Source organism: Theobroma cacao, chromosome 4 (genome assembly GCF_000208745.1).
Source record: "Theobroma cacao cultivar B97-61/B2 chromosome 4, Criollo_cocoa_genome_V2, whole genome shotgun sequence".
In the NCBI taxonomy this organism is placed as follows: Eukaryota; Viridiplantae; Streptophyta; class Magnoliopsida; order Malvales; family Malvaceae; genus Theobroma; species Theobroma cacao.
Window position 1 is genome coordinate 23,623,857 of NC_030853.1, and position 21,968 is coordinate 23,645,824.

The window sequence follows — 21,968 nt, forward strand, 5'->3', positions numbered from 1 at the left end:
CAAGTTAGTGTGGATTTTTTTTATATCATGTGTATTAATAATAAATACTTAGTAAATAATATTACAATAACGTCTTGGTTCAGTTGGAAGAGAAGTATTTTTTATTCTACCAATTCTAACATTTCTTATTTGAGATCTCAAAATAATATATTTATTATATTTTTCAAAAATGTAAAATGTTTAATAATAAATAGGTATAATGGTCAAATAAGTCTTTAAAGTATTCAAGAAAAATTAAATAAGTTCTTATTATTTTATTATGTTCAATTAAATCCATATATCTTTTATTTTAGATCAAATAAGTCATTATAACTGATAGTTGAGTAATTGTTATTAGTTAAAATATCACTTATTATTTTATATTCATATGGTATTGATATGAAAGGTAAAAAATACAATATAGTCATATTATTATGTTAAATTACTATATTACGTTATCATCAATTATGATATATCAACATACCATATCAATATCAATTGTAATATTTTAACATGCCATATTAACGTCACTTAACATAAAATAATAAATAACATTTTGACTAAATTAATCATTAGTTATAAATATTTATTTGACATTTATTTGATTTAAAATGAAAATATAAAAACTTAATTGAACACAATAAAAATATAAAAATTTATTTAAATTGTCTTAAATAATTTAAAAACTACTTAATAAATACTTAATAAATAATAACATTTTCCGATGATAAAGAAGTCATTTTAATTCTACCAATTTTAACATTTCTTGTTTGAAAATCTTGAAAGAATATTTGTGTTATATTTTCAAAAAACTCAAAAAGCTCTACCGAAGAGCAACAACCATGATGAAAAATTTGGTTGAATTCATTAGGGATGGGTTCCTCGTTGACCTCTATCCTCCTCTTCATCACCAAGTCCAAGAAAATGTGTCTGTGAATAAATGGTCAAAAGATCCCTCTAGTCTCTATACTATTTAATTTTGTTCAATTTAGTTATTGTACTCAAAATCGAAGTAATTTAGTCATTTGATTTTGAAAATTACATCAATTTAGTTCATCAATCTAACGACATCAAATTTTATCGTTAAAATACGTCAGTGTTAACATCAGCAATGATGTCAGCGCTGATGTATCACATTTTGATGACGTGACATTTGAGATGATGACGTGATATGTCATATGGTATCGAGTGATGATGTGACAATGCCACGTGACACTATATGATAACGTGGCAGTGCGAACATAATAAATAAAAAAAATTAAAATAAAAAATCTGTCACGTCATAGTGATTAAATTGAACAAAAATATATAATACAAGAATTAAATTGAACAAAATTAAGATGTTGAGGGACTAAATTAAAAAATATATTTTAAAATATAAATATTTAAGTAGATTATTGATATGCTTATTAATAAGGTAAATATTTAAGCATAAAATATTTATGATGTTAAAAAATATATAAAAATATTTTCTTATTTGATTATTTGATTTTAGAATATATAAATTAATTTATATTTTTTTACAAAAATTAAGTTTGAATACTCTTTCTATGAAAAAAATTTTGAAAAGAATTTTATATTTGAAGTCAAATTTAGATGAATAACTTATATTATGTTAACATAAAACAATATAAAATGACTAAATAAATTATGTTTTCTTCTATTTATAATAGTATAAAATTTTGAAATTTATTTAACTTAGTTTTTAACTTGAGTTAAAGTCAAATTAGCACAATATATTGATTTAGTTTTTATTTTTTAAATGAAGAACGAATATATGAAGTTAACGATTATTATAAAAAAAAATTTTTGTTTTGACTTGCTTAATTTAGACATGACAAACCTCTTATTACAACCATATAATCTGAGTTCCACCATTCCAAATTTTTATTTACTTTTTATGTTTTTATTTTATTTAATATTTCAAGTTATATTTTTTAAGTTGAAATTTCTTAGATTAAAAATTACATTTATGGTTGATAAACTTAAATATAACTATAAATATTTATACCATTTTATTTTATTAACAATTTTTTTGTAGATCCAAATTAATAATTTGAATTTAAATTGAGTAGAATTTGATTGTGGTATTTGAATTTAAATAAAATCGTTTTATAAGAAATTTTGAGTAAATTTAAATAAAAAGGTAAATTGGGTAAGAGTTGAATAATTACAAAAGAATGTGTATTTGTAAATTGTGGAAGTTGTAACTAAATCAACATATTTTGTTAATTTGAGTAAATTTAAATAAAAAGTAAATTGGGTAAGAGTTAAATAATTTCAAAAGAATATGTATTTATAAATTATGAAAGTTGTAACTAAATCAACAAATTTAGTCATTTTGTATTATTTTATTTTAACATAATGCAAGTTATTTATTTAAATTTGACTTTAAGTATAAAATTTTTTCAAAATTTTTTTTTATAGAAAAAGAATTCAAACTTAATTTTTGGAAAAAAGATAAATTAATTTACATATTCTATAATCAAATAATCAAGTAATAAAATTTTTATATATAGTTTTTAACACCATAATTCTTTTACACTTAAATATTTAGCTTACTAATATGTATATCAATAATCTACTTAAAGATTTATGCTTTTCAAATATTTTTTCAGTTTAATCTCTTAACATCTCAATTTTGTTCAATTTAATACCTATATTATATATTTTTGTTCAATTTAGTCTCTATGACGTGATAGATTTTTTTTTAAATTTTTTTATTTATCACGTGGTACTGACATGTCAACATGTAATTACTATGTCAACACTGCTATGTCATCGTATAGTGCCACGTAGCATTATCACGTAATTACTAAATGTCACATGACATGTCATGTCATCATCTCAAACGCCACGTTATAAAAATGTGACACGTCAATGCTGATATCATTGCTAATATCAACACTGATGTCATCATTTAAAGGTAAAATTAGATGTTATTAGAGGAAAGGATTAAATTGATATAATTTTTAAAATAAAATAACTAAATTATTTTAATTTTAAATATAATAATTAAATTGAATAAAATTAAAAAGTATAAAAATTGAACAAGTCTTTGACTGTTAATAAATTGCTTCTCAAAGAGCTTTTAGTTCACGATTCATGTACTATCACAATCATTCCTGGGTGCATATCTCGGACGATGCTGTGGAAAAGCTGCACGCCGCTTTCTCGGGACCGAGATTGATTATTGATGTGGCAATAGACGGTGCGAAATGTACCCTTAATTTGTGGGTGATGGTGACAAGAAATCGACGGTAGATTTCTTTGATGGATGAATACGTTTCTCCCCTAAGTTCTCGAGCAAAGAAGAAATTCCAAGACTGATACATTTTTTACTAACTTAAACGAACAATGTGGAAAGCAAGTTGATTGATTTGAATAGAAATTCTCGATTTAAAAATGCACTTTTGACACAAAAGTTTGATGGCTATATCATCATATATTACCTCCATATTTTTTATCACATTAGTTCAAATTAAAAAAGTAAAGAACCAAATGCAAATAATGATTCTATAAAAATATGAATTCATACAAATCTAAGTTATGAAGCAAAGAATCAGACGGAATCTTTAACGAAAAAGAAAAGACATAAGTAGGACAAGATTTAAATATAGTTATTAATATTTTAATTATAAATAATTAAATAAAAATACATTTGAATATATTTTGATATTTTAATTTGATTACTTGTATTTTTAATGAAAATTCTGGTAAAATTTTTATTTATTAACGTTTGTAAATATATTATATAAATAACAAATTAACTAATCCTTTGTCACAGTCAGCAACTGGGGCTTGGGCTTGGGCCTAGAGTTGGTTTAGAAATTTACAAACATCTCGTACCATCCATTAAAAAGAGAAAACTAGAAACATTACGAAACTCTTCCGACCCATATAAACACTAAAACAATAGCCTTGGCTTGAGTCTGCGTCTGAGGCCGCCGGTTATTCTTCTCCCGCAGCTGGCTGTAAGGTAAAACAGAATAGGAAAACAAGAAAGAGAAATGGAAAGCAATAAAGAGAAATTAGTGGACGACGTCGGATCAGTTGTTGAAGCTATATCCGCTGACGACGAAAACGCCGCTCCTCTTTATCAAGTCGAAAGTCTCTGCATGCGCTGCACCCAAAACGTATTCTTTCTTCCATTTTTTTTTGTTAAAACAATTAATTCAACTCTTTTACTTTATTGTTTCAGTTTAATAATAGTTTTAATTTTGTTAACAGGGAACAACAAGGTTTTTATTGACTTCAATTCCACATTTTAGGAAGGTAAGGGAAGTGCTTAATTTTCTTCTTCTTCTTCTTCATTTTTCTTTTAAAATAATTTTGGATACTATTTTTAGTAATTAATGTTTTGGTTGCAGGTCTTGCTCTCAGCATTTGAATGCCCGCATTGTGGCGAGAGGTAATCTCTTTTTCCTATTAGTGCATAGTTTAAATTGCTGTGTTTTTTTTTTTTCAAAAGTTTGATTTTTTTCACGCTTCAAATTATATGTCTAGGAATAACGAAGTTCAGTTTGCTGGTGAAATTCAACCGAGGGGATGTAATTACCGTTTGGAGGTTCAATCTGGAGATGAGAAGGTTGTGGTCAAACTTGACTCATATAAAATGTTTGCAAATGATTATCATTGTCTGCTTTTATGTTCCCATTTTATATTGTTCATGTGTCTTTTATAATTTATCTACGACTTGAAGAAGCATTACCTCTAATAAGAGCACCATACTAATAAGTCTCTTTTAACGTAGATGTTTACTCGGCAAGTGGTGAAATCCGAGTCTGCCACCATAAAGGTACATTCACTTGCAATGTCCTTAAACAAATCTTAGATTTCTTTTTAATGTGAAATTACTCAATATTCGCATATTGTATTTGACCATCAGCTTATAATTTTGTTGTTTATGTGCTTCATACATGAGCAGATGAAATATTGGAATGGAATATCTTCTACCAATGGGTTTTTTGAGATGATAAGAATTTAAAGTTGGATAAATGCTAAGACAATTATATTTGTTTTCTTTCATTGAGTGATCCATCTTGTCAGCACTAATGGGTTTGATGCATCAATTTCATCAACAATGTTGTTTTCATATTTCATTTTTTAACAAAGTACTTTCATTTTTATTTTATTTATTTTTATAATTATCATACTAACGAGTGAATGTTGGATATCGGTATGTGTCTGGCACAAGTGCATTTGATTTTCCCTTATTTTTGGACAGTCAGACTCTGATATCCATACTCACTTTGAGGTGATGTATCCAGTATAGATACTTCAAGAAAAACAAATTGTCGGAGCAACATAGTTTTATTTGATAATGAACCTTATTTTAGCCCATTTGAATGAATGTAGTGATGTTATCAACAAACTTGTGATCTTGTTCATCTTTTACCAAATGGTTATACATACTCATTGGACACTTTACTTTGATTTTCCTGTCCTTTAAGTGACATCAGCTCTAAATAATTCCATCTCTATCTACCAAAACAACCTGTTGCAAAAAAAGGGTAGGCCTACACAAACATATGAAAAGTTTAGAGCTTTATTTCTAAAGACCGAGGATGTATAAGATCATAAAATGAGAGGTTTGCTAGTTTGGATTCCAATGTTGTACTGTTTGTGTTTGTATGTGGAAGAATTAACATTATAACTATATGAATCTATACATGTATGTATAAGAATTTCCATTTGTTAAGTACTCAATCATAAGTGTTATCTTACATATTTTACTTCTTTGCCCTGTCTTGGAAGATAAATAACTAACAGAACTTAGAATATTTATGTTATTCTTGGATTGCCATGATGCCTGATCAAGTCGAAGTGCAATATCATACAACTGTTTCTCTAATGTATATTTCTCAACTCAAATATATCGATTTGTAGCCTTTGTCTTATCTAGTTTATTTATACATGTAGATCCCTGAACTGGACTTTGAGATCCCTCCTGAGGCTCAACGCGGAAGTCTGTCAACAGTATTTACTTGAACCCTCTTGCCTAATTTGCTTATGCTGTAGTTAGATTGTGGGTGGTTCACTCCTATTTGTCCGCTCTGTGTTTTTTGGGTTTTCTTCACTCTCTTAGTTTTGCAACCAACTCAGATGCTGTCTGATGGTTCTAGGTGGAAGGAATATTGGTACGAGCCATAGATGGACTACAGGCCCTTCAAGAAGAGCGCAAGGTTCCTTTTGTGATTGCCATTCATTGTTGCCCGATGTTGCATAGTTTTCAGTACTCAACATGATTTTCTTTTCCTGGACAGAAGGTGGATCCTCAAACTGCAGAAGCAATAGACCAGTTTTTATTGAAGTTGAGAGCTTGTGCAACAGGAGAGTCACCCTTCACCTTCATCCTGGATGATCCTGCAGGAAACAGCTTTATTGAGAACCCGTAAGAGAAAAACCTTTGATTAAGAAAACTCTATTTTAATGAAGTTTTGATGTTTGTTTTATGGACTTATGCTTTAGGCATGATGGGTAGTTGACATGAAAAGCTATTGCTTCCTATATGAAGGATCAGAGTGTTTGTCCCAGGAAAAGTAATGAAGAATTTAAGTTACTTTTTTGTTGTTATTTCACTTGGATAAAACTTAATTGACTAGCACTTTTGGTTGGATTTGTGCTGGTGTTTAACTTGAAACCTTTGGCTTTATTTTAGCTTAGATTAGAATATTGTAATGTCATCAGGTTTGCTCCATCTCCTGATCCATCATTGAGCATCAAGTTCTATGATCGAACTCCAGAACAACAAGCATTGTTGGGATATCTTGTTGACTCATCACAGATTATAGAGCCTACTGCTGGAGCATCTATGGAGGAAGCAAGCAATGCTGCTAATCAGATAAGACAAGCACATGGATCAGTAGGAGCAGTAGCTGGTCAAAGGGCCATTGCTCAGAGTAATAGTGCTGAAATGGCTGAGGCATTATTCCGATACTCTGCACCAGAAGAGGTAAGATAATTTCAAATGTTTCAATATGATTGGATTCATAGGGAGAAATCAAAAGAAGCAAATTAACAAGAGAGCTGCAGAAAAGTGATTTTCAGTGAAACAGGTTTTCCCTTGTTTGAATTAAAAAAAAATAAAGAAAAAGAATGGAGAGAGAGGGATGATTTTAATAATAGAAAATTCCAGCCATGTGTTATTATTAAATTTAAGAATACAGTGGTAAAATCTATACAAATATTTTAAGTGTCTGGTTTGTTTTGGTTTCGTGTTAACTCCATTTTTTTTATTATTTTATGAATTAGTTTGTAGTACTTTATTCAATTCAGTAATTTTTCCCATCTATTTATTCCCCCCCCCCCCCTCTCCCCTCTCTCTGTTTATATATTAAAAAATTATTACTTTCCTACCTTTTCACAGCTATTCTCTATTTGAATTCCAAAAGCAGTTTTATGTTAAAAAAAAGGAATATATTCACACACACACACACGCACGTGTGCCCATAAATTATTGTTGCATGGGACTGCATTAGTTAGTTGGATGTCTATCAAAGTCTCCAGGTCTGGAGAGATTTAGAAAATGGATTTGAACTTTGAGAGAAATTGTGAGTGGCACTGGCAAGTTGTTTTCTTCTTTTCACTTCTCTTCCAAATGTTGCTATTCACATGAAGAAAATTTTAACTTTTCAGAATCAAACATGCATAATTTTATTGTGTGTATTAGAATTTGGCATTTTGTCTAGAAGTGCATTATTCCTATTTTTTATATTACTTGTTTCTTGCTTCTTCAAATAGGTGATGACTTTCCCATCAACATGTGGAGCTTGTGCCATTAAGTGTGAGACTCGGATGTTTGTGACCAGTATCCTTCTTAACATTTTCTATGATTGCATTTCCGGCAACATGATATTTCTCCTGTTTTTGGGCTATGAATAGTGAACATATCTTTTTGGCAGGTTTATTTGAAGTATCATCTGTTTCTAGCAATAATTTTGATTAAAGATGCATATTTATTTGTTCATCGTGCTTCCAATTTTCACCTTGCTCATATGAAGTATGCTAGTTATAGATGTTGTTGCGCTTCACTGTGGGAAGTATTTTCTTCATTTTAGTTTTGCACTGGTGAAACTAGAGAATGCTTGGACAAGCACTAAACTGTCTTCAATGCTTTGAAAAATTAAAGTTCTAGTTTTGCTCTCTACTGCATTGCTGACATTTGGGAAAAAGTTGATTTAAATAGTCCTGATTTCAGTTAAATAATTACATATGTCTGATTTCTCCATCTTTCTTTTTTGCTGCCATTTCTTTGGTTGCATGAGAACATCTTATGCTGTCACAGCTAAATTTCAAATTCCTTCAAGATGATTCATTCATATGTACATTTAGAAGGTAGGCTGTAGCCCTTTACTATTATCCTCATTTGGTAGCGATTACATAAGGTTGAATGAAAGGTGAAGCAGATTTACTGTTTCTCAGTGAGATTCAATTTATTTTCAACATGAGTGTCAATGCTTCTGTTGAGTTTGAAAGATGTGTGCATCTCAGATGTAATGATTTGCTGTAACGATTTAATGATACATATATCCTATTTTGTGATCGTTAAGAGCACATATGCTCCCCTCCTGGCCCATGCATTTAAGATTTAGCACTTTTTGTAAAGGCTGCTCGTCACAATTATGTGTGCCTATACCCTGCTGTCTTGCCAAGTTAGCTATAAATTTTGTTGAGCTTAACCATGTACAGGAATTCCATATTTTCAAGAGGTTATTGTCATGGCATCCACTTGTGATGCTTGTGGATATCGAAATTCTGAGGTTGGTGGTGATTTTGCTTGTACTACGTTTTTGTCTCCACCCCACCCCGCGCCCCCCCCCCCCCCCCCCCCAAGTTTAGTGGTTATTAACCATGCTCAGCTTTCAGTTGAAGCCTGGTGGCCGAATTCCTGAGAAGGGAAAGAGAATTATCCTTCGTGTGAAAAACATTAATGATTTAAGCCGTGATGTTATAAAGGTTTGTTCTGATCTTGAACCCAAAAAACTAGTGCATTTGCTACTATTCTGGTATGTCTACTATCTAAGTTATATTCAGGCTAAAGCAGACTTCTCTCTGGGAAAGGGCGTAGCTGCAATTTGTAAATTGTGGACTTCTAGGATTCTGATGGATTGTGAATGTTGTTGTCTTGGAGAAGAGTTGAAATGAGGACCTGATCCTTGAGGGCTTGCAGTAATTTGTAGGAGTGGTGTAGGACAGCTAGGCAGGTAGTATTTAAGACTATTTTCTTATCTGAATACTTGAGGAAAATAGGAAAAATTAAATAAAGAAAAGCTAGAAAAAAAAGGAACAATGCCTACATACCTAGGGTTCCTTGATTGCATCACACAATCAAGAAGAAAGGAAACCTAAACATCACACTTAGGGTTTCTTGGGAGTTAGACCTTAAGGTTGATTTCATCACACAATCATGATAGGGATAGTGCTTAAAAATCTTCAGAACCTTGTGTCCTTCCACAGATAGAGTAAATAAACAATTATTTGGGCTCCTAGCAGCCCTAATACTAAAAGGCTCAGTGGTTGGGGCATGTATGAGCAGGGTTTGGATCCCCTTTCCCCCTCCAAAGAAAAAAAAAAAGAAACTTATTCCAAATAGGTCTTTTAGAAAAAAATACTTAATAATCCAAATAGAATATTAACAAACTTGACTTAAAAATGAAATCTAATGGGTAAGGAAAAGCCAAGATAAAATCCTAAACCCTAAATGCAAACTTCCAGATCTATCCCTAAATTTACAAAATATTACAATGAAGCCCAATAATACAACAAAAGTAGCAAACAAATTATTAAGGTAACCCCTAAATTAGCTTCTTTGCGTTCTGTATCAAGGTCTAAAAATCTGTCTAAATATCATCAGGTTTCTAAGAAGCAGAACATTGTGAGTTCCTAGTGCAAGGTCTCTAAATTGTCACCAATATTAAATTATTGTTAATGTTATAGCATGGAATTAGGCTGGGTCTTGAGACTGGAATCTAATGTGATCAGTGGAGTTTTACTCTTGTTCTGGTGCCTGTATATACTTGATAAGCAGAGCTTATTGTATTTGCTTTTCAAAGCTATTCTTTTTGGGGTAGGATAGGGAATGGCTATGGCCTTTTTAAATTCAAATCCATTCCAAGGATATATCCTATTTTGGCCGTAGGAAATATTTTATTTTACGACTGTAATGCATTCTCATATTGTTTTATTATGGTCATTAATGCAGTTTACATGCATTTAGCATATTAAATTAACATCATCATCATCCCCATCATTATCACCATAATTTTCTGCTACTATTATTACATTAGGAGTCAAGCTGCCCTCATACATGTAACAAACATTTTTCCCTTGTCATATTTTCTATGTGCTATAGTAAGTTATCTGACATGCTGTCTTGTAAATGTATCAGTCAGATACTGCAAGTGTAAGAGTCCCAGAACTTGACTTGGAGCTAGCCAGTGGCACACTCGGTGGGATTGTTACAACAGTTGAAGGTTTGATTACAAAAATTAGTGAAAGTGAGTACGTCTTTCCTCATTTGGTTTCTCAGTGAAGATTCTGTCTGCTTCTGATTCTGTTATTGATAGTCCTCTTCCATCATTGTTCGCTAAGTTTGAGCGCTTCACTGTGGAATGCTCCTCTTCTCAACCTGGTTGATATGTGTTCTAGAACAGAGAGGCTAGATTTTTTGTCTGCTTGCTGATTCTGTTTTTTACAGTCCTCTTCCACCATTGTTTTCTAAGTTTGAGCACTTCACCCGGGAATCGTTCTATCCTCAACCTGGTTTACATATCTAGAACAGAATGAGGCCAGTGTATGCTACTTTGTCCAGCTTAAACCTCCATTTCTTAGCACAGCTAAAAGTTTTGCTTCATTTGGTTGTTTAATGTCTGATATCCCTCAAACTTCCCTCTGTTTAGTTTGACATTTGTGTTTGATGTGCTTGTTCCAGTATCCCTGTCATGTTTTTTTCTGTTTGTATGTGTTTTGGGAAAAAAAAAAAAAAGCAGGGGGTGTGGGGGAAGTTTCGTGGACAAGGCTTACTCATCTATCTCATGCATGTTATGTTTTAACTTCATGATCTTTATGTGCAGGCCTTGAGAGAGTGCATGGATTTACTTTCGGAGATAGTCTTGATGACTCTAAAAAAAACAAGTGGCTAGACTTTAAAGCAAGGTTGAGCAAGGTACTACTTCATGTATATTTCATGCAATAGAACTGCATAGAATACGGTTCATTTCAGGTCTGCCTCAGTCAGTATGCCTGCATACTATTTGAATTTCCTGTTAAAATATCTATATATTTGTGCTTGTCAATTAATAACTTATATTGAAATAAGAAGCACCATGTTCATAATGCTGGATGACTGAATGCATTTAAAATCCAATGATAGATTGATATAACAATAAAACATGCGAACTTTGTGACAAAGGTTACTGCCTATGCTTCCTTGTATCACTTTCACTTAAACAGCATATATGATCGATGTTAGAGTTGACCTGAACCTAGAAAATCTGCCCTGACCTGCTTGAACTCGATTTGACAAAAAGCAAAGTCAACAACTTGAACGTGAAATGACCTGAACGCAAAATGACCCAAACCCAAATTGACGCAATTCCAAAATGACCTAAATCCGAATAATCTGTCCAAATCTAATTTGGTTTGACATTAAAAATGTAAACAATTGGAACTTAAAATGACCTGAAATGATCTGACCCGAAGTGGCCCTACCTGATTCATCCAATTGCCACCTCTAATCCATGTTTGTTCTTTGTGTTTTTGCACCATGTCCACGGGACGGATACAGAGATATTTTACATCTGTTAGTCCTTGTATCTTGTTCCTTTGATGACACCTTTATCTGCCATGGGAATGGTACAGGAACTGGCTATCTAAGTTGAGTGTAAATAAAATTAATTAAGTTGAATGAGTGTTTTTCTACCACTTTTGGAAGGATTGCATTTCAAGGGAATAGATGGGTGCAAATTCGCCCATTCTCCTTTAGTCTCTCTGTTTTCCTGCTACCAAATGCAGGAAAGAATGAAATAAAAATCCATTCTCCTGTCATCCCCTTTCCGTCCTGTTTCCCTCCTAGCCAACACTAGGCCTCGTGATGGTTGCAATTGACAGTCAGCAAGATGCTGATATGTAGCTTCTATGAGATGTATGAGTTTTTTGTTTTGATATGCCTTTGATTCTGTTCTACTTTTTTTTTTTAAAAATAGTGGATGGAATTCAGCTCCGAGAGAGAGTCTAGCATTGGCTTCTATGAGACAATTTGTTTTTTGTAGTTAATGCTCCTGGATTTTTTTTTTTAAAATTTCATTATTTAAAATCCATTAAAATTTTAGGACTAGTAGATTGCATAACTGTTGAAGTATCTTCAGTTTTTGCTTGTATAAGGTTAAGAAATCCAATGAGACAAACATCTAATGATTAATACTTGTGTACTTTTTATTTCATGAGAATGAAAATCTTAACCTTCTTCTCACAGTGAAATGTCCTTGCTATTTGCAGATTTTGAGCATGGCAGAGCCTTGGACTTTAATTCTGGACGACGCATTAGCTAATTCTTTTATTGCTCCAGCAACTGATGATATTAAAGATGACCACCAGTTAATGTGTAAGTTTTTTTTTTCTCCCAATATTGACAAAAAACTGCTGTCCTTCCTGCTCTTCTTTTTGTAAAATTTTTTGTTGGACATGGGTGGACAATGACCTTTTCTTAGAAGGGAACTTCCTCATTGGTTTAATTCTGGTTCTGCATAGATCATTTGGATGGTCTTTTCCATTTTATATGCGTTTTAGGAAGAAAATCATTTTTTTCTTTTTTTTTTTTGCTGGGGATGGGGGGGTTGAATGAATAAAATCAAATTGTGAGAATATGTAATACTACATGTTGGTCCATTATGGTGCATCAGGAACTATTGAAGGTCTCAATTTCATTGGCACTTGATATATCTATACTATTTATGAAGCCTTTGATTGGAGATTTATGTCACAAGTCAAGTGACATCAGTTCAGTTAGGTAAATTACTTAAAAGACCAAAATAAACTAATTCCAATAATATAAAATTAGGGATATTTATGTCTTTTTATGTGGAAAAACACCTTTTTCTTTCTCTTAAAACACCATTTTTTTTTATTTTTTAAAAAAGAACTTTTTTTTTTCTTTTTACACCCACATAGTGGATGTGCCAAAATCTACTCAGTTTTTTACTTCTGGATTGTTATCCTTATTTTTGTTTCGATTTATATTTGGATACTCATGGGGCTTTTTAATTTAGTGTTCTGTATAATTTTAGGGAAAAACGGTTAGGGGCACCAAAAGGGAAGATAGTGTATGTATTGAAGGGAAGAACAAGATTTGAAATGAATTTCACGACCTAATTTTGCTTATTTATATTTTGGTTCTCGTTATGAATTTACTCTCACGGATTGATTGGTGCTTTTCCCTTGTACATATAAAAAATTGGATTGTTTCCGCAGTTGAGGAATATGAGAGGTCATGGGAACAGAACGAGGAGTTGGGTCTCAATGACATGGACACCTCTTCAGCTGATGCTGCATACAACTCAACAGGGGTAATGTCAATGCAGAAAACAGAAGAATGACTCCTATGATTTGTGTGAGAATATTTTGTCACTTTTCTTATTTTAACCATCTTTGGGGCCGGTGGCAACAGTGTTGTGCAAACTATTCAGACTGGCTCCTGGAACAATGTTTTCAAGGAGCCAGATTGCAATTTTGAGGAGTCATTCTTGTGCAATCATATATTACTAGTGTAAACTATTCTGTAAAATCTTGCCCGGAGTGACTAAATTTTAGATTGGATTTGATTTTGATTTCACTGCTTGTCATTCTTGGCCAAAGTATTGCTGCTAGATGATTACCCATGAGAACACGAGGACAGAGACGATGGATCTTTGAGTTGGGTAAAACATGACACTTACAGCTATTTAATGGCAACCACTGGGCCTCCAATGGAATGTTCCAGGCTGGATTGTTCTCTCAACCTTATTTCTTTTGATAGTCAAACAAGTCTTTAACTCGTTCTTGCCTCCTAACAATTGAACTAATGAGGAAGATATTCTGAAAAATGATATCTGTAAATCTAATATAACGTAAATTTAGATTTGAACAAGCTCTGGTGCTTGTGCCTTGTCCTGATACTACATCGATTTAAAAGAAATTCTTTCTATATATATATATATATATATATATATATTAAACTTTAAAATTNGTTTTAAAAACAAAGTTGATTTGGATTTAATTTATATGGAATTGCCTGTTTTGATTAAAGGGTATAAGTTTATATCTATATATATAAAGAGATATGCTTTGAGGTCAAATATTATAATGGTAACCATTCCCTTGCTTTTCCCAGTGTATCTTTGCTTCCTTTGTGCTGGGTGGAGCCATGAATTATTCTTTGCCTGAATTGAACTTTGGAAAAGCCTTTGAATTGCCATTCTATGATATTTTCACCATGGAGATGGATAACAATGCAAAACACCTTATATGGTTTTTATTTACTTGCCTTGACACGCTCGCTCCCTAGATCCTAGATGGTTGGTTATAAGCATTATGACAGTGTCATCTGGTGTCAAGACAAAGTGTGTTCACCTTCTCAGAGCAAGTGCTGGTGTGTTGCAGGAGGAGCTCAATTCTATTATCAAATCAGGTAGTGCTGGTGGTCTTTTAATCACTAGCCTCTTTTTATAAATTTTTTTTCCACATAATATTAACTTTCATAGACATATTAAATAGGATTGTACAATTGGTTAATTCGGTGTTAACAACTGAAAGTTTCATTTTCAAAAAATTGAACCAATTTGAAATAGCATTATGAACCGAAAAAACTGAACACCAAACTATTCGGATGATTTATTAAATATGAATTCTAAGTGAAATCTGTCATGTGATGTAATGCACCTATCACTTATTGAGACAACAACTGGGTAGTAATTCTTATATTGTAAGTGTTAGAACTCCACCTAAATGGTAACAACCTAACTCAAGTCATTGCATATTTACTGCACTTAGCCTTCTGGTTTAGTACGAAAACTTAACTGAAACCCTGTAAAAATCTTAGCAAAAACTCTCTCTCATATAAAAACCCTATAGATCTCTCTCGTAAATTTAATGGTTAAGATTAAGTACATTTTTGTACGACTCTATTATTTGATCAATTATAATTCCTACTCATTAAGAATTGTTACTTATTAAGTATGTTTCTTCTATATGTAAAAGAGTTCTCTTAAATTAAAGTTATTTTTTTTTTAAAAAAAGTATGTTTATGTTCATTTTCTTGTTACATGAAAATTTTAAACATTAAAGTTTTTCAACTTAAAACTCATAAATGAAAATTTTGGTATATATATATATACTCCATGTCTCTACCTTATTCATACCAAGCTATCCTTCCAAAAGAGAGTGACCAATGGCTCCGACATTCGTCTTCATGCTTGTGCTAATCATCAGCAATACATGCAATCTGACGAGGGCTGCAACCTTCACAAATTGGACCTCCATTCTCGTCTTTGGTGACTCCACGGTTGATACTGGGAATAACAATTTTATTAATACGTTTTTCAAAGGAAACAATCTTCCATATGGCCAAAATTTTCCCGGTCACATCCCCACCGGGAGGTTATCAAATGGAAAACTCATTCCAGACTTTTTTGCCAGCTTTCTAGGCATAAAACAGGCCGTCCCTCCTTTTCTAGATCCAAATCTCTCAGACAATGACCTTCGTACTGGTGTCACTTTTGCATCAGCCGGGTCCGGATACGACGATCTTACCAGTGTTGCAACAGGAGTCATCCCAGTGTCCAAGCAACTTGATCTCTTCGAGAGTTATAAAGCAAAGCTTGGTGGCATTGTTGGTGAAACAGAAGCTGAAAACATCATTAAAAATTCTTTGGTAGTTATCAGTGCAGGAACTAACGACTTCGGTTTCAATTACTACATCTTGCCACACCGGAGAAGGCAGTTTGACATTAAGGGCTATCAAGATTTTCTGCAAACAGCAATACAAGACTATGTCAAGGTTACATAAAAACTCTCTCGAAAAAACAATTTGGCTCTTACGATTTTGTTTTTCTAACAGGGTAACTTCCATTTGTTCACAGGCACTATACAATCAGGGCTGTCGCAGGATAGCTGTAGCAGGGCTTCCTCCAATGGGTTGTCTTCCACTTCTAATTACAGCAAGACCAAAATTCCCCTTCGACCGAACGTGCTTGGAGGATGAGAACGCAGACGCAGTGTCTTACAATCAAAAGCTTGTGAAATTGTTGCCTCGGCTCCAGGCGTCTCTTCCAGGGAGCAGAATTGTGTATGCTGATGTCTATACACCATTGATCGACATGGTCAACAATGCACAAAAATATGGTAACGGACTATGCTTTTAACTGATCCAGTCAGATAATTTTTCGTGGGAAGGAAATCGAGGAATTGATTTATGTGAGGTAATGCAGGTTTCACAGTCACAAACAGAGGATGCTGCGGGACTGGAATACTGGAAGCCTCGTTCTTGTGTAATCCAAAGACTCCTGCATGCACAACGCCTTCGCAGTTCTTATTTTGGGATAGCATTCATCCAACCGAAGCAGCTTACAAAGCCCTGGCTGACGTACTGAAAAAGCTTATAACATGTTTTAGCTGAAAATATATTTATATTGCTTTTTCAGCTTCAAATAAGAAGAAGTTGCGCATTAATGAATAAAATGGTCAAGCTTAATTTGGGACAAGAACCCTCTTCAAGTTTGTATGATCACAAACCATGTGTTCTTTTACTTGCAACAATGCAAGTTTGTGTCATAATCTTCATAATAATAAAGAAATGGTACTATGGTGTCGATAGTGAGCCTATGTTTTCAGTATGGTGGTAACTCTTGTTAAAAGCGTCCTTTTTCTTACACTATTTGTTCATCTCTTCTATGTATAGTCGTTCATTATACCAGCTATTTTGCATTAGCCATCTTTGCATTGATGAGGTTTCCATGCTGGTAAAATCGAGTGCTTGCACTCTGCTGCTTTGGAGCAGTTCTTACTGCCTTCCTGCTGCCTTGAGCAGTTTTATCAATGAAATCGACTGAGCAAATATATATATGTATATTGAAGATTAATCATCATAGGCTTTCCTTCAAACTGGGTTGAACCCAGCATAAAGTAACATAACAGTCAAGAGCTAAAGAGAAATTAGCTCTGTCCTCCTAATCAGCTTCCAGATTACAAATATCCACCAATAGCCACAACAAGTAACACCATACAAGCAACAAAAAAACTTTCCATATACAATTGCACCCAACCCCAATCAATATTCATCCTAAGCAAGAAAAAACAATATATATATATGAAAAAGAACAATTTATAGACCAGTACCCTTTATTTCTTCGAAAGTACTCTAAATGGGAGAATAATTTTCTGCAAACTCTACCAGACAAATGGAAGGGGCAATTCAACTGTTGTTTTTCTTGTGTCATTGAAACACAAACCCCCTTGGTGCTAAAACAAGAACATTTGTCTTGTAATTTTGTGGATCTCATTTCATTTATGTATGGTAATTAGTCATCAAATTCACCAAGTCATCTCACTGTTGAAGTTGTGATGGCAACCACCAACTTCTTGATTCTTACATTAATACTCATTTGGATGACCTTGATCAACACTTGCAGCCCCATTATGCCCACAACACGGCCAAAATTCCCTGCCGTTACCATCTTTGGTGATTTAACTGTGGATACAGGTAATAACAACTACATCAGCACAATATTTAAGGCTAATAAACCCCCGCATAAAAAAAGTCTTTGAATTTCAATGCCTCTCAACATGAACGGTCACTACCCAAACCACCAAACCCCCGACAAGCCCCATCAACCGACCCCACAACCGAACCCCCACCCAAAAGCCACAGATTAGGACTGGCGCTCGTTACTCCATTCAGTTTTCATAGCTAACTAGAGCAGAAGGGTGACTAGGCAAAATCTAAGGGAGGTGTTTGAAGACTTAGTGAGTTTAGCAGACAATACCTCACATGAGTTAATGTGAATGATGATAATTGGTTATAAGGGTTGGTATACACCATGAAAGTTGGTATCAGAAAAAACTCTTAATACTAATAATGTATCACTATCCTCAATGGTCCATATTGAAAGGGAGGGGAGGACATCACAGTACTTGAGTGGTAACGGAAATATAAAGGTTCATATTATTTTTAATTGTGTTGTGAGACGTAATTGTGAAAACCAAAGCAAACAATATCCCATAGACCGTGACATAAAGGTTAGAAAATTTTGTCAGGCTAAACATAACTAGCGATGTGTCACTGTTCTTGGTGGGTCTATCTATTAGAGTGATACTAAGAATATAAAAATTTGTACCACTTTCAACTTATAAGATCTCTTTTATAATACAAAATTGTGATACTAATGAACCAAAATAGGACAATATCTCACAAGAGTTGGTGTGAACTGTGACACAAAAAGTAGAAAACAACTTTATTAAGGTAAACATAATTAGCAATGTGTCACTATCCTCAGTGGGCTTTTGTTAAAATACAGACAATATTTCACAGGAGTTGATGTTAGAAAATTTTATCAAGGTAAACATAACTAGCGATGTGTCATTGTCCTCAGTGAAACCTTGTTAAAGTAGGAGAGGATGTCATAGTCCACAAAGCGAATAATACCTTATAGAAGTTGATATAGACCGTGACACAAAGACTAGAAAGCTTTGTCATGGTAAACATAACTAGCGATATGCCACTGTCCTCAATGAGTCTTTGTTGAAGTAGGGGAAGGTGTCACAGTCTTCGCGTGGTCCACATTGAAGACAAATTTTCAACTGGGAGTAAAGGAGGATATTATGGTCTTAGAGAGGAAAACGACGAATCCTATATCAAGTGATACTGCGACTATAAGGGTCTACATCACCTTCAACTTATGAGATTTTTTTTTGTAAGACAAAACTGTGAAGCTAACAAACCAAAACAAACAATACGTTATATAGGGGTGTGCAAATGGGTATTTCGTTTAGTTCGGTTTTAAATATTTAATAATCGAACTAACCGAACTCATATTTACAAATAACCGAAATCGAATCGAACAATACAAATAATCGAACTAACCAAAACTGAACTAATTCGGTTAGTTCGGTTAGATTTTTAAAAATCGAACTAGACAAATTTTTTATTTTTTTGTTTGTATATATTTATTTATGTTGTATTTTTTTTAATAAATCAATACTATAAAAATATTAAAAATGATAATAAAAAATTATAATAAATAAGATGGATATTCATATAATTAAAGAGGAACTAAAAAAGAGAAGAGATTAAGTTTAAGATTTATTTTTCATGAAAAATTCTCATAATACCCTTACTTTAAGTTTAGTTAGAAATTTTCCTAACCGAAATCAAACCAAATTAATTTTAATAACCAAACTATTCTAATTGAACTATTCAAAGAATTAAACTAACCGAATCAAAAAAATCAGACACATTTCGATTCGATTCGGTTTACATTTGCTTAACTCTAATGTCATATGGGTAATGTGCTCCGTGACACCAAAGCTAAAAAACTGTCACAGTAAAACATAACTCACCTACACTTCGATATTACAAGTTTATTGATATCTTGTTGATTAGCTTTGAGGACAAAATAGATATGAACCAACAGTTGTTCTCCATTTTCTGCTTTTCCCTATAACCTCCTGTCTGTTTAATGCATTAGCAGCAGAAAGGATTTGCATTCATAACCCACTATCACTCCGAGAGAGAGAGAGAGAGAGAGAGTATAGTGTGGCTTTTNCCTAACTACACTACGACGAGAGAGAGAGAGAGAGAGAGTATAGTGTGGCTTTTTTCTGATACAATAAAAGGCTAGTCATTCATGCAATTAATTGAATTTATAGGAATTATATGATCTCGATGTCGAAAAAATAGTTGTAGCTGGTCTACCTCCAATTGGTTGCCCACCGATTCAAATGACAGCCCAAGTTTGAGAATCTACAAGATCGAAAATGGTTGGAGGATCAGAACTCAGATGCGGAATCTTGTAACAAGAAGCTTGCATAACTTTTGCCTCATGAACAAGCAATGCTGCCAAGGAGCAAAATTGTCTATGCAGACGTTTATGGTGAGTCATTGATTGACATGATAACTCATCCTCAACGATACGCTAATCTAAGCACCGGACTCCAATTTGGGATAGTGTTCATCCCACCCAAGAAGCCTACCGATCCCTCGAAAAGAAAGTTGTTCCTCACTTCTTGGATGACCATGGCTATTGCTCCATTGAATCTGATACAAGTGAACTACTTCTAGCTTAATTTATTTGCATTGCCTTTCCCGGTTTCAGGAAACAAATTCATAACAGTTCTAAATTTTTATATAATGTAGAATAAGTGTTGGAGTTGACTTTCATCGAATTCATTCCAAATAACTTGATATAACAATCATTACACACATCCACAGATAAGAGAGAAAAATCCAATCCTCAAACGAACCTAAAACAAATATTGAATCCAAAATTCTGAAACAAACTTTGTTTATATACTCAGTCACGTATTCTTCTTTATTGAACAAGAAATGCACAAAATGAATTGAAACTCTACTAAGTTGCTTATTGTGGTAGTACAGTTTTCCCTCTCGAAAGACGAGTATATTTTTCCAGCATTGATAATCTAAGACCGCTATTCAGATGGTGATGGTCCATCGACAGCTTTGCCTTGCTCCCTCATCTTAGCTACAGCTTGTTTCATTGCTTCCTTCCTCTTCTTGCTAGCTAGTAATTTTGCCTGCACCCCACTCACATTGGGGTCCTCTTTCTCCGCCGGCGGAGGAGGTGGAGGCCTTCTAGCTGCATTTGCAATCCGGTCACCAACATTCAAACCTACTACTGCACCTGCCACGCTCAATGTCACAGTCCTGCACCAAAGAACCCCCACAACACAATGTTGCATTGTTAGTATCAAACCATATAGTGAAGAAACATCAATATCTATATCTGTCTTTGCAATTATTTAATCTTTATCCAGAGAATTCATATCAGGTGATCTTTTGTCAGGAAATCTTGGTTATCACTTTTCTCTAATCCTACTCCTCCACAATGTATAGCATTTAGATATAACTGATCATAGTTTCATCTCAATTTCGTGTCAGAAAACTATAATGAGCCTGTTTGAACCTTTAACTTTAACTTCAAAACCAGTAGTTTAACAAGTTTAGTAAATAAGAATCAGGAAAAGTTTCATTTGGTAATCCTCTTGTTTAAAAACAATATAAAGAATTAATTCTGCATGGCCGCAATCCAGCAAATGCACTCGGAGCCTGGTGAATAGTATAAAATTTCCCTTCACAAGTCACAAGTAACGCAAGAAATGAAAGATTAAACCCAACCATTTGAAGCCTTCTACGATTCAGTAAACTTTTCAGACAATCATACGCATTACTTGTACAGTCGAAAGGCTTCAATATACAAACCTGCGATGAACAAGTTTATCATCTAAGACATGATTGGGTCTCTGGTGGCAAGCCCATACTCTCTGCAGTCCTAGAGAAGGAATCTTCTTTGATTTGGCAATGGGTGTTGTTGCACTGGCTGGAACAGGGGTTAGTGAATGGGCCATTGACTCTGAATCGCACCCTTGGGGGGTTTGTTTGGATTCCAATGAAGATGAGAGAACATTTTCCTTGGAAGTCAAATTGTGATGTAGAATGAGACTAGCGAGTGGATAGTGTTTGTAGGTTTGGATGTAAACAGAAGTGAAAATTCATTGGTTGGGACTGGATAAGGCTCTTCGGGTGAGGACCCTTTTTATGAGCTTTGATATCTATGTTTACTCCTTACATTATCTTGCATCATAAACTTAAATACATGCCACCTCCGACCATAACAGACAACATGGAAGCACTAACAAGTTTCCTTCACAGCATTACATATCTTGAATATGAGTTTGAAGCCGTCCTTTGCAATAGGAGTTACTCCCTAACACGAGATATT

The 21,968-nt window shown here is 33.5% G+C and overlaps 3 protein-coding genes across 3 annotated transcripts; 2 read left to right on the forward strand and 1 right to left on the reverse strand.

The window, feature by feature from the left end:
* Positions 3,867 to 13,810, forward strand: LOC18602325 (zinc finger protein ZPR1). Its single transcript, XM_007033634.2, has 16 exons — positions 3,867 to 4,115; positions 4,210 to 4,254; positions 4,350 to 4,390; positions 4,486 to 4,567; positions 4,733 to 4,777; positions 5,902 to 5,958; positions 6,105 to 6,164; positions 6,246 to 6,373; positions 6,670 to 6,934; positions 7,723 to 7,789; positions 8,671 to 8,741; positions 8,848 to 8,937; positions 10,370 to 10,478; positions 11,055 to 11,146; positions 12,478 to 12,583; positions 13,450 to 13,810. Exons 1-16 carry the CDS (start codon positions 3,990 to 3,992, stop codon positions 13,572 to 13,574), a joined length of 1,509 nt encoding a protein of 502 aa, XP_007033696.1. The 5' UTR covers positions 3,867 to 3,989; the 3' UTR covers positions 13,575 to 13,810.
* On the forward strand, positions 15,369 to 16,847 carry LOC18602326 (GDSL esterase/lipase At2g30310). Its single transcript, XM_007033635.2, has 3 exons — positions 15,369 to 16,012; positions 16,095 to 16,356; positions 16,443 to 16,847. Exons 1-3 carry the CDS (start codon positions 15,404 to 15,406, stop codon positions 16,628 to 16,630), a joined length of 1,059 nt encoding a protein of 352 aa, XP_007033697.2. The 5' UTR covers positions 15,369 to 15,403; the 3' UTR covers positions 16,631 to 16,847.
* LOC18602328 lies at positions 20,374 to 21,765 on the reverse strand. Its single transcript, XM_007033637.2, has 2 exons — positions 21,449 to 21,765; positions 20,374 to 20,893 (listed from the first exon to the last, which is right to left on the reverse strand). Exons 1-2 carry the CDS (start codon positions 21,592 to 21,594, stop codon positions 20,659 to 20,661), a joined length of 381 nt encoding a protein of 126 aa, XP_007033699.2. The 5' UTR covers positions 21,595 to 21,765; the 3' UTR covers positions 20,374 to 20,658.

What these genes read in the sequence shown, in the direction of transcription:
- LOC18602326 (XM_007033635.2), top strand. Translation starts at nt 15,404, where the DNA reads ATGGCTCCGACATTCGTCTTCATGCTTGTGCTAATCATCAGCAATACA. An exon ending in CAATACAAGACTATGTCAAG is followed by an intron (nt 16,013 to 16,094) that starts GTTACATAAAAA and finishes ATTTGTTCACAG; the next exon opens with GCACTATACAATCAGGGCTG. An exon ending in CAACAATGCACAAAAATATG is followed by an intron (nt 16,357 to 16,442) that starts GTAACGGACTAT and finishes GAGGTAATGCAG; the next exon opens with GTTTCACAGTCACAAACAGA.
- LOC18602325 (XM_007033634.2), top strand. Translation starts at nt 3,990, where the DNA reads ATGGAAAGCAATAAAGAGAAATTAGTGGACGACGTCGGATCAGTTGTT. An exon ending in GATACTCTGCACCAGAAGAG is followed by an intron (nt 6,935 to 7,722) that starts GTAAGATAATTT and finishes TTCTTCAAATAG; the next exon opens with GTGATGACTTTCCCATCAAC. An exon ending in GACTCGGATGTTTGTGACCA is followed by an intron (nt 7,790 to 8,670) that starts GTATCCTTCTTA and finishes AACCATGTACAG; the next exon opens with GAATTCCATATTTTCAAGAG.
- LOC18602328 (XM_007033637.2), bottom strand. Translation starts at nt 21,594, where the DNA reads ATGGCCCATTCACTAACCCCTGTTCCAGCCAGTGCAACAACACCCATT. An exon ending in GATAAACTTGTTCATCGCAG is followed by an intron (nt 20,894 to 21,448) that starts GTTTGTATATTG and finishes TCTTTGGTGCAG; the next exon opens with GACTGTGACATTGAGCGTGG.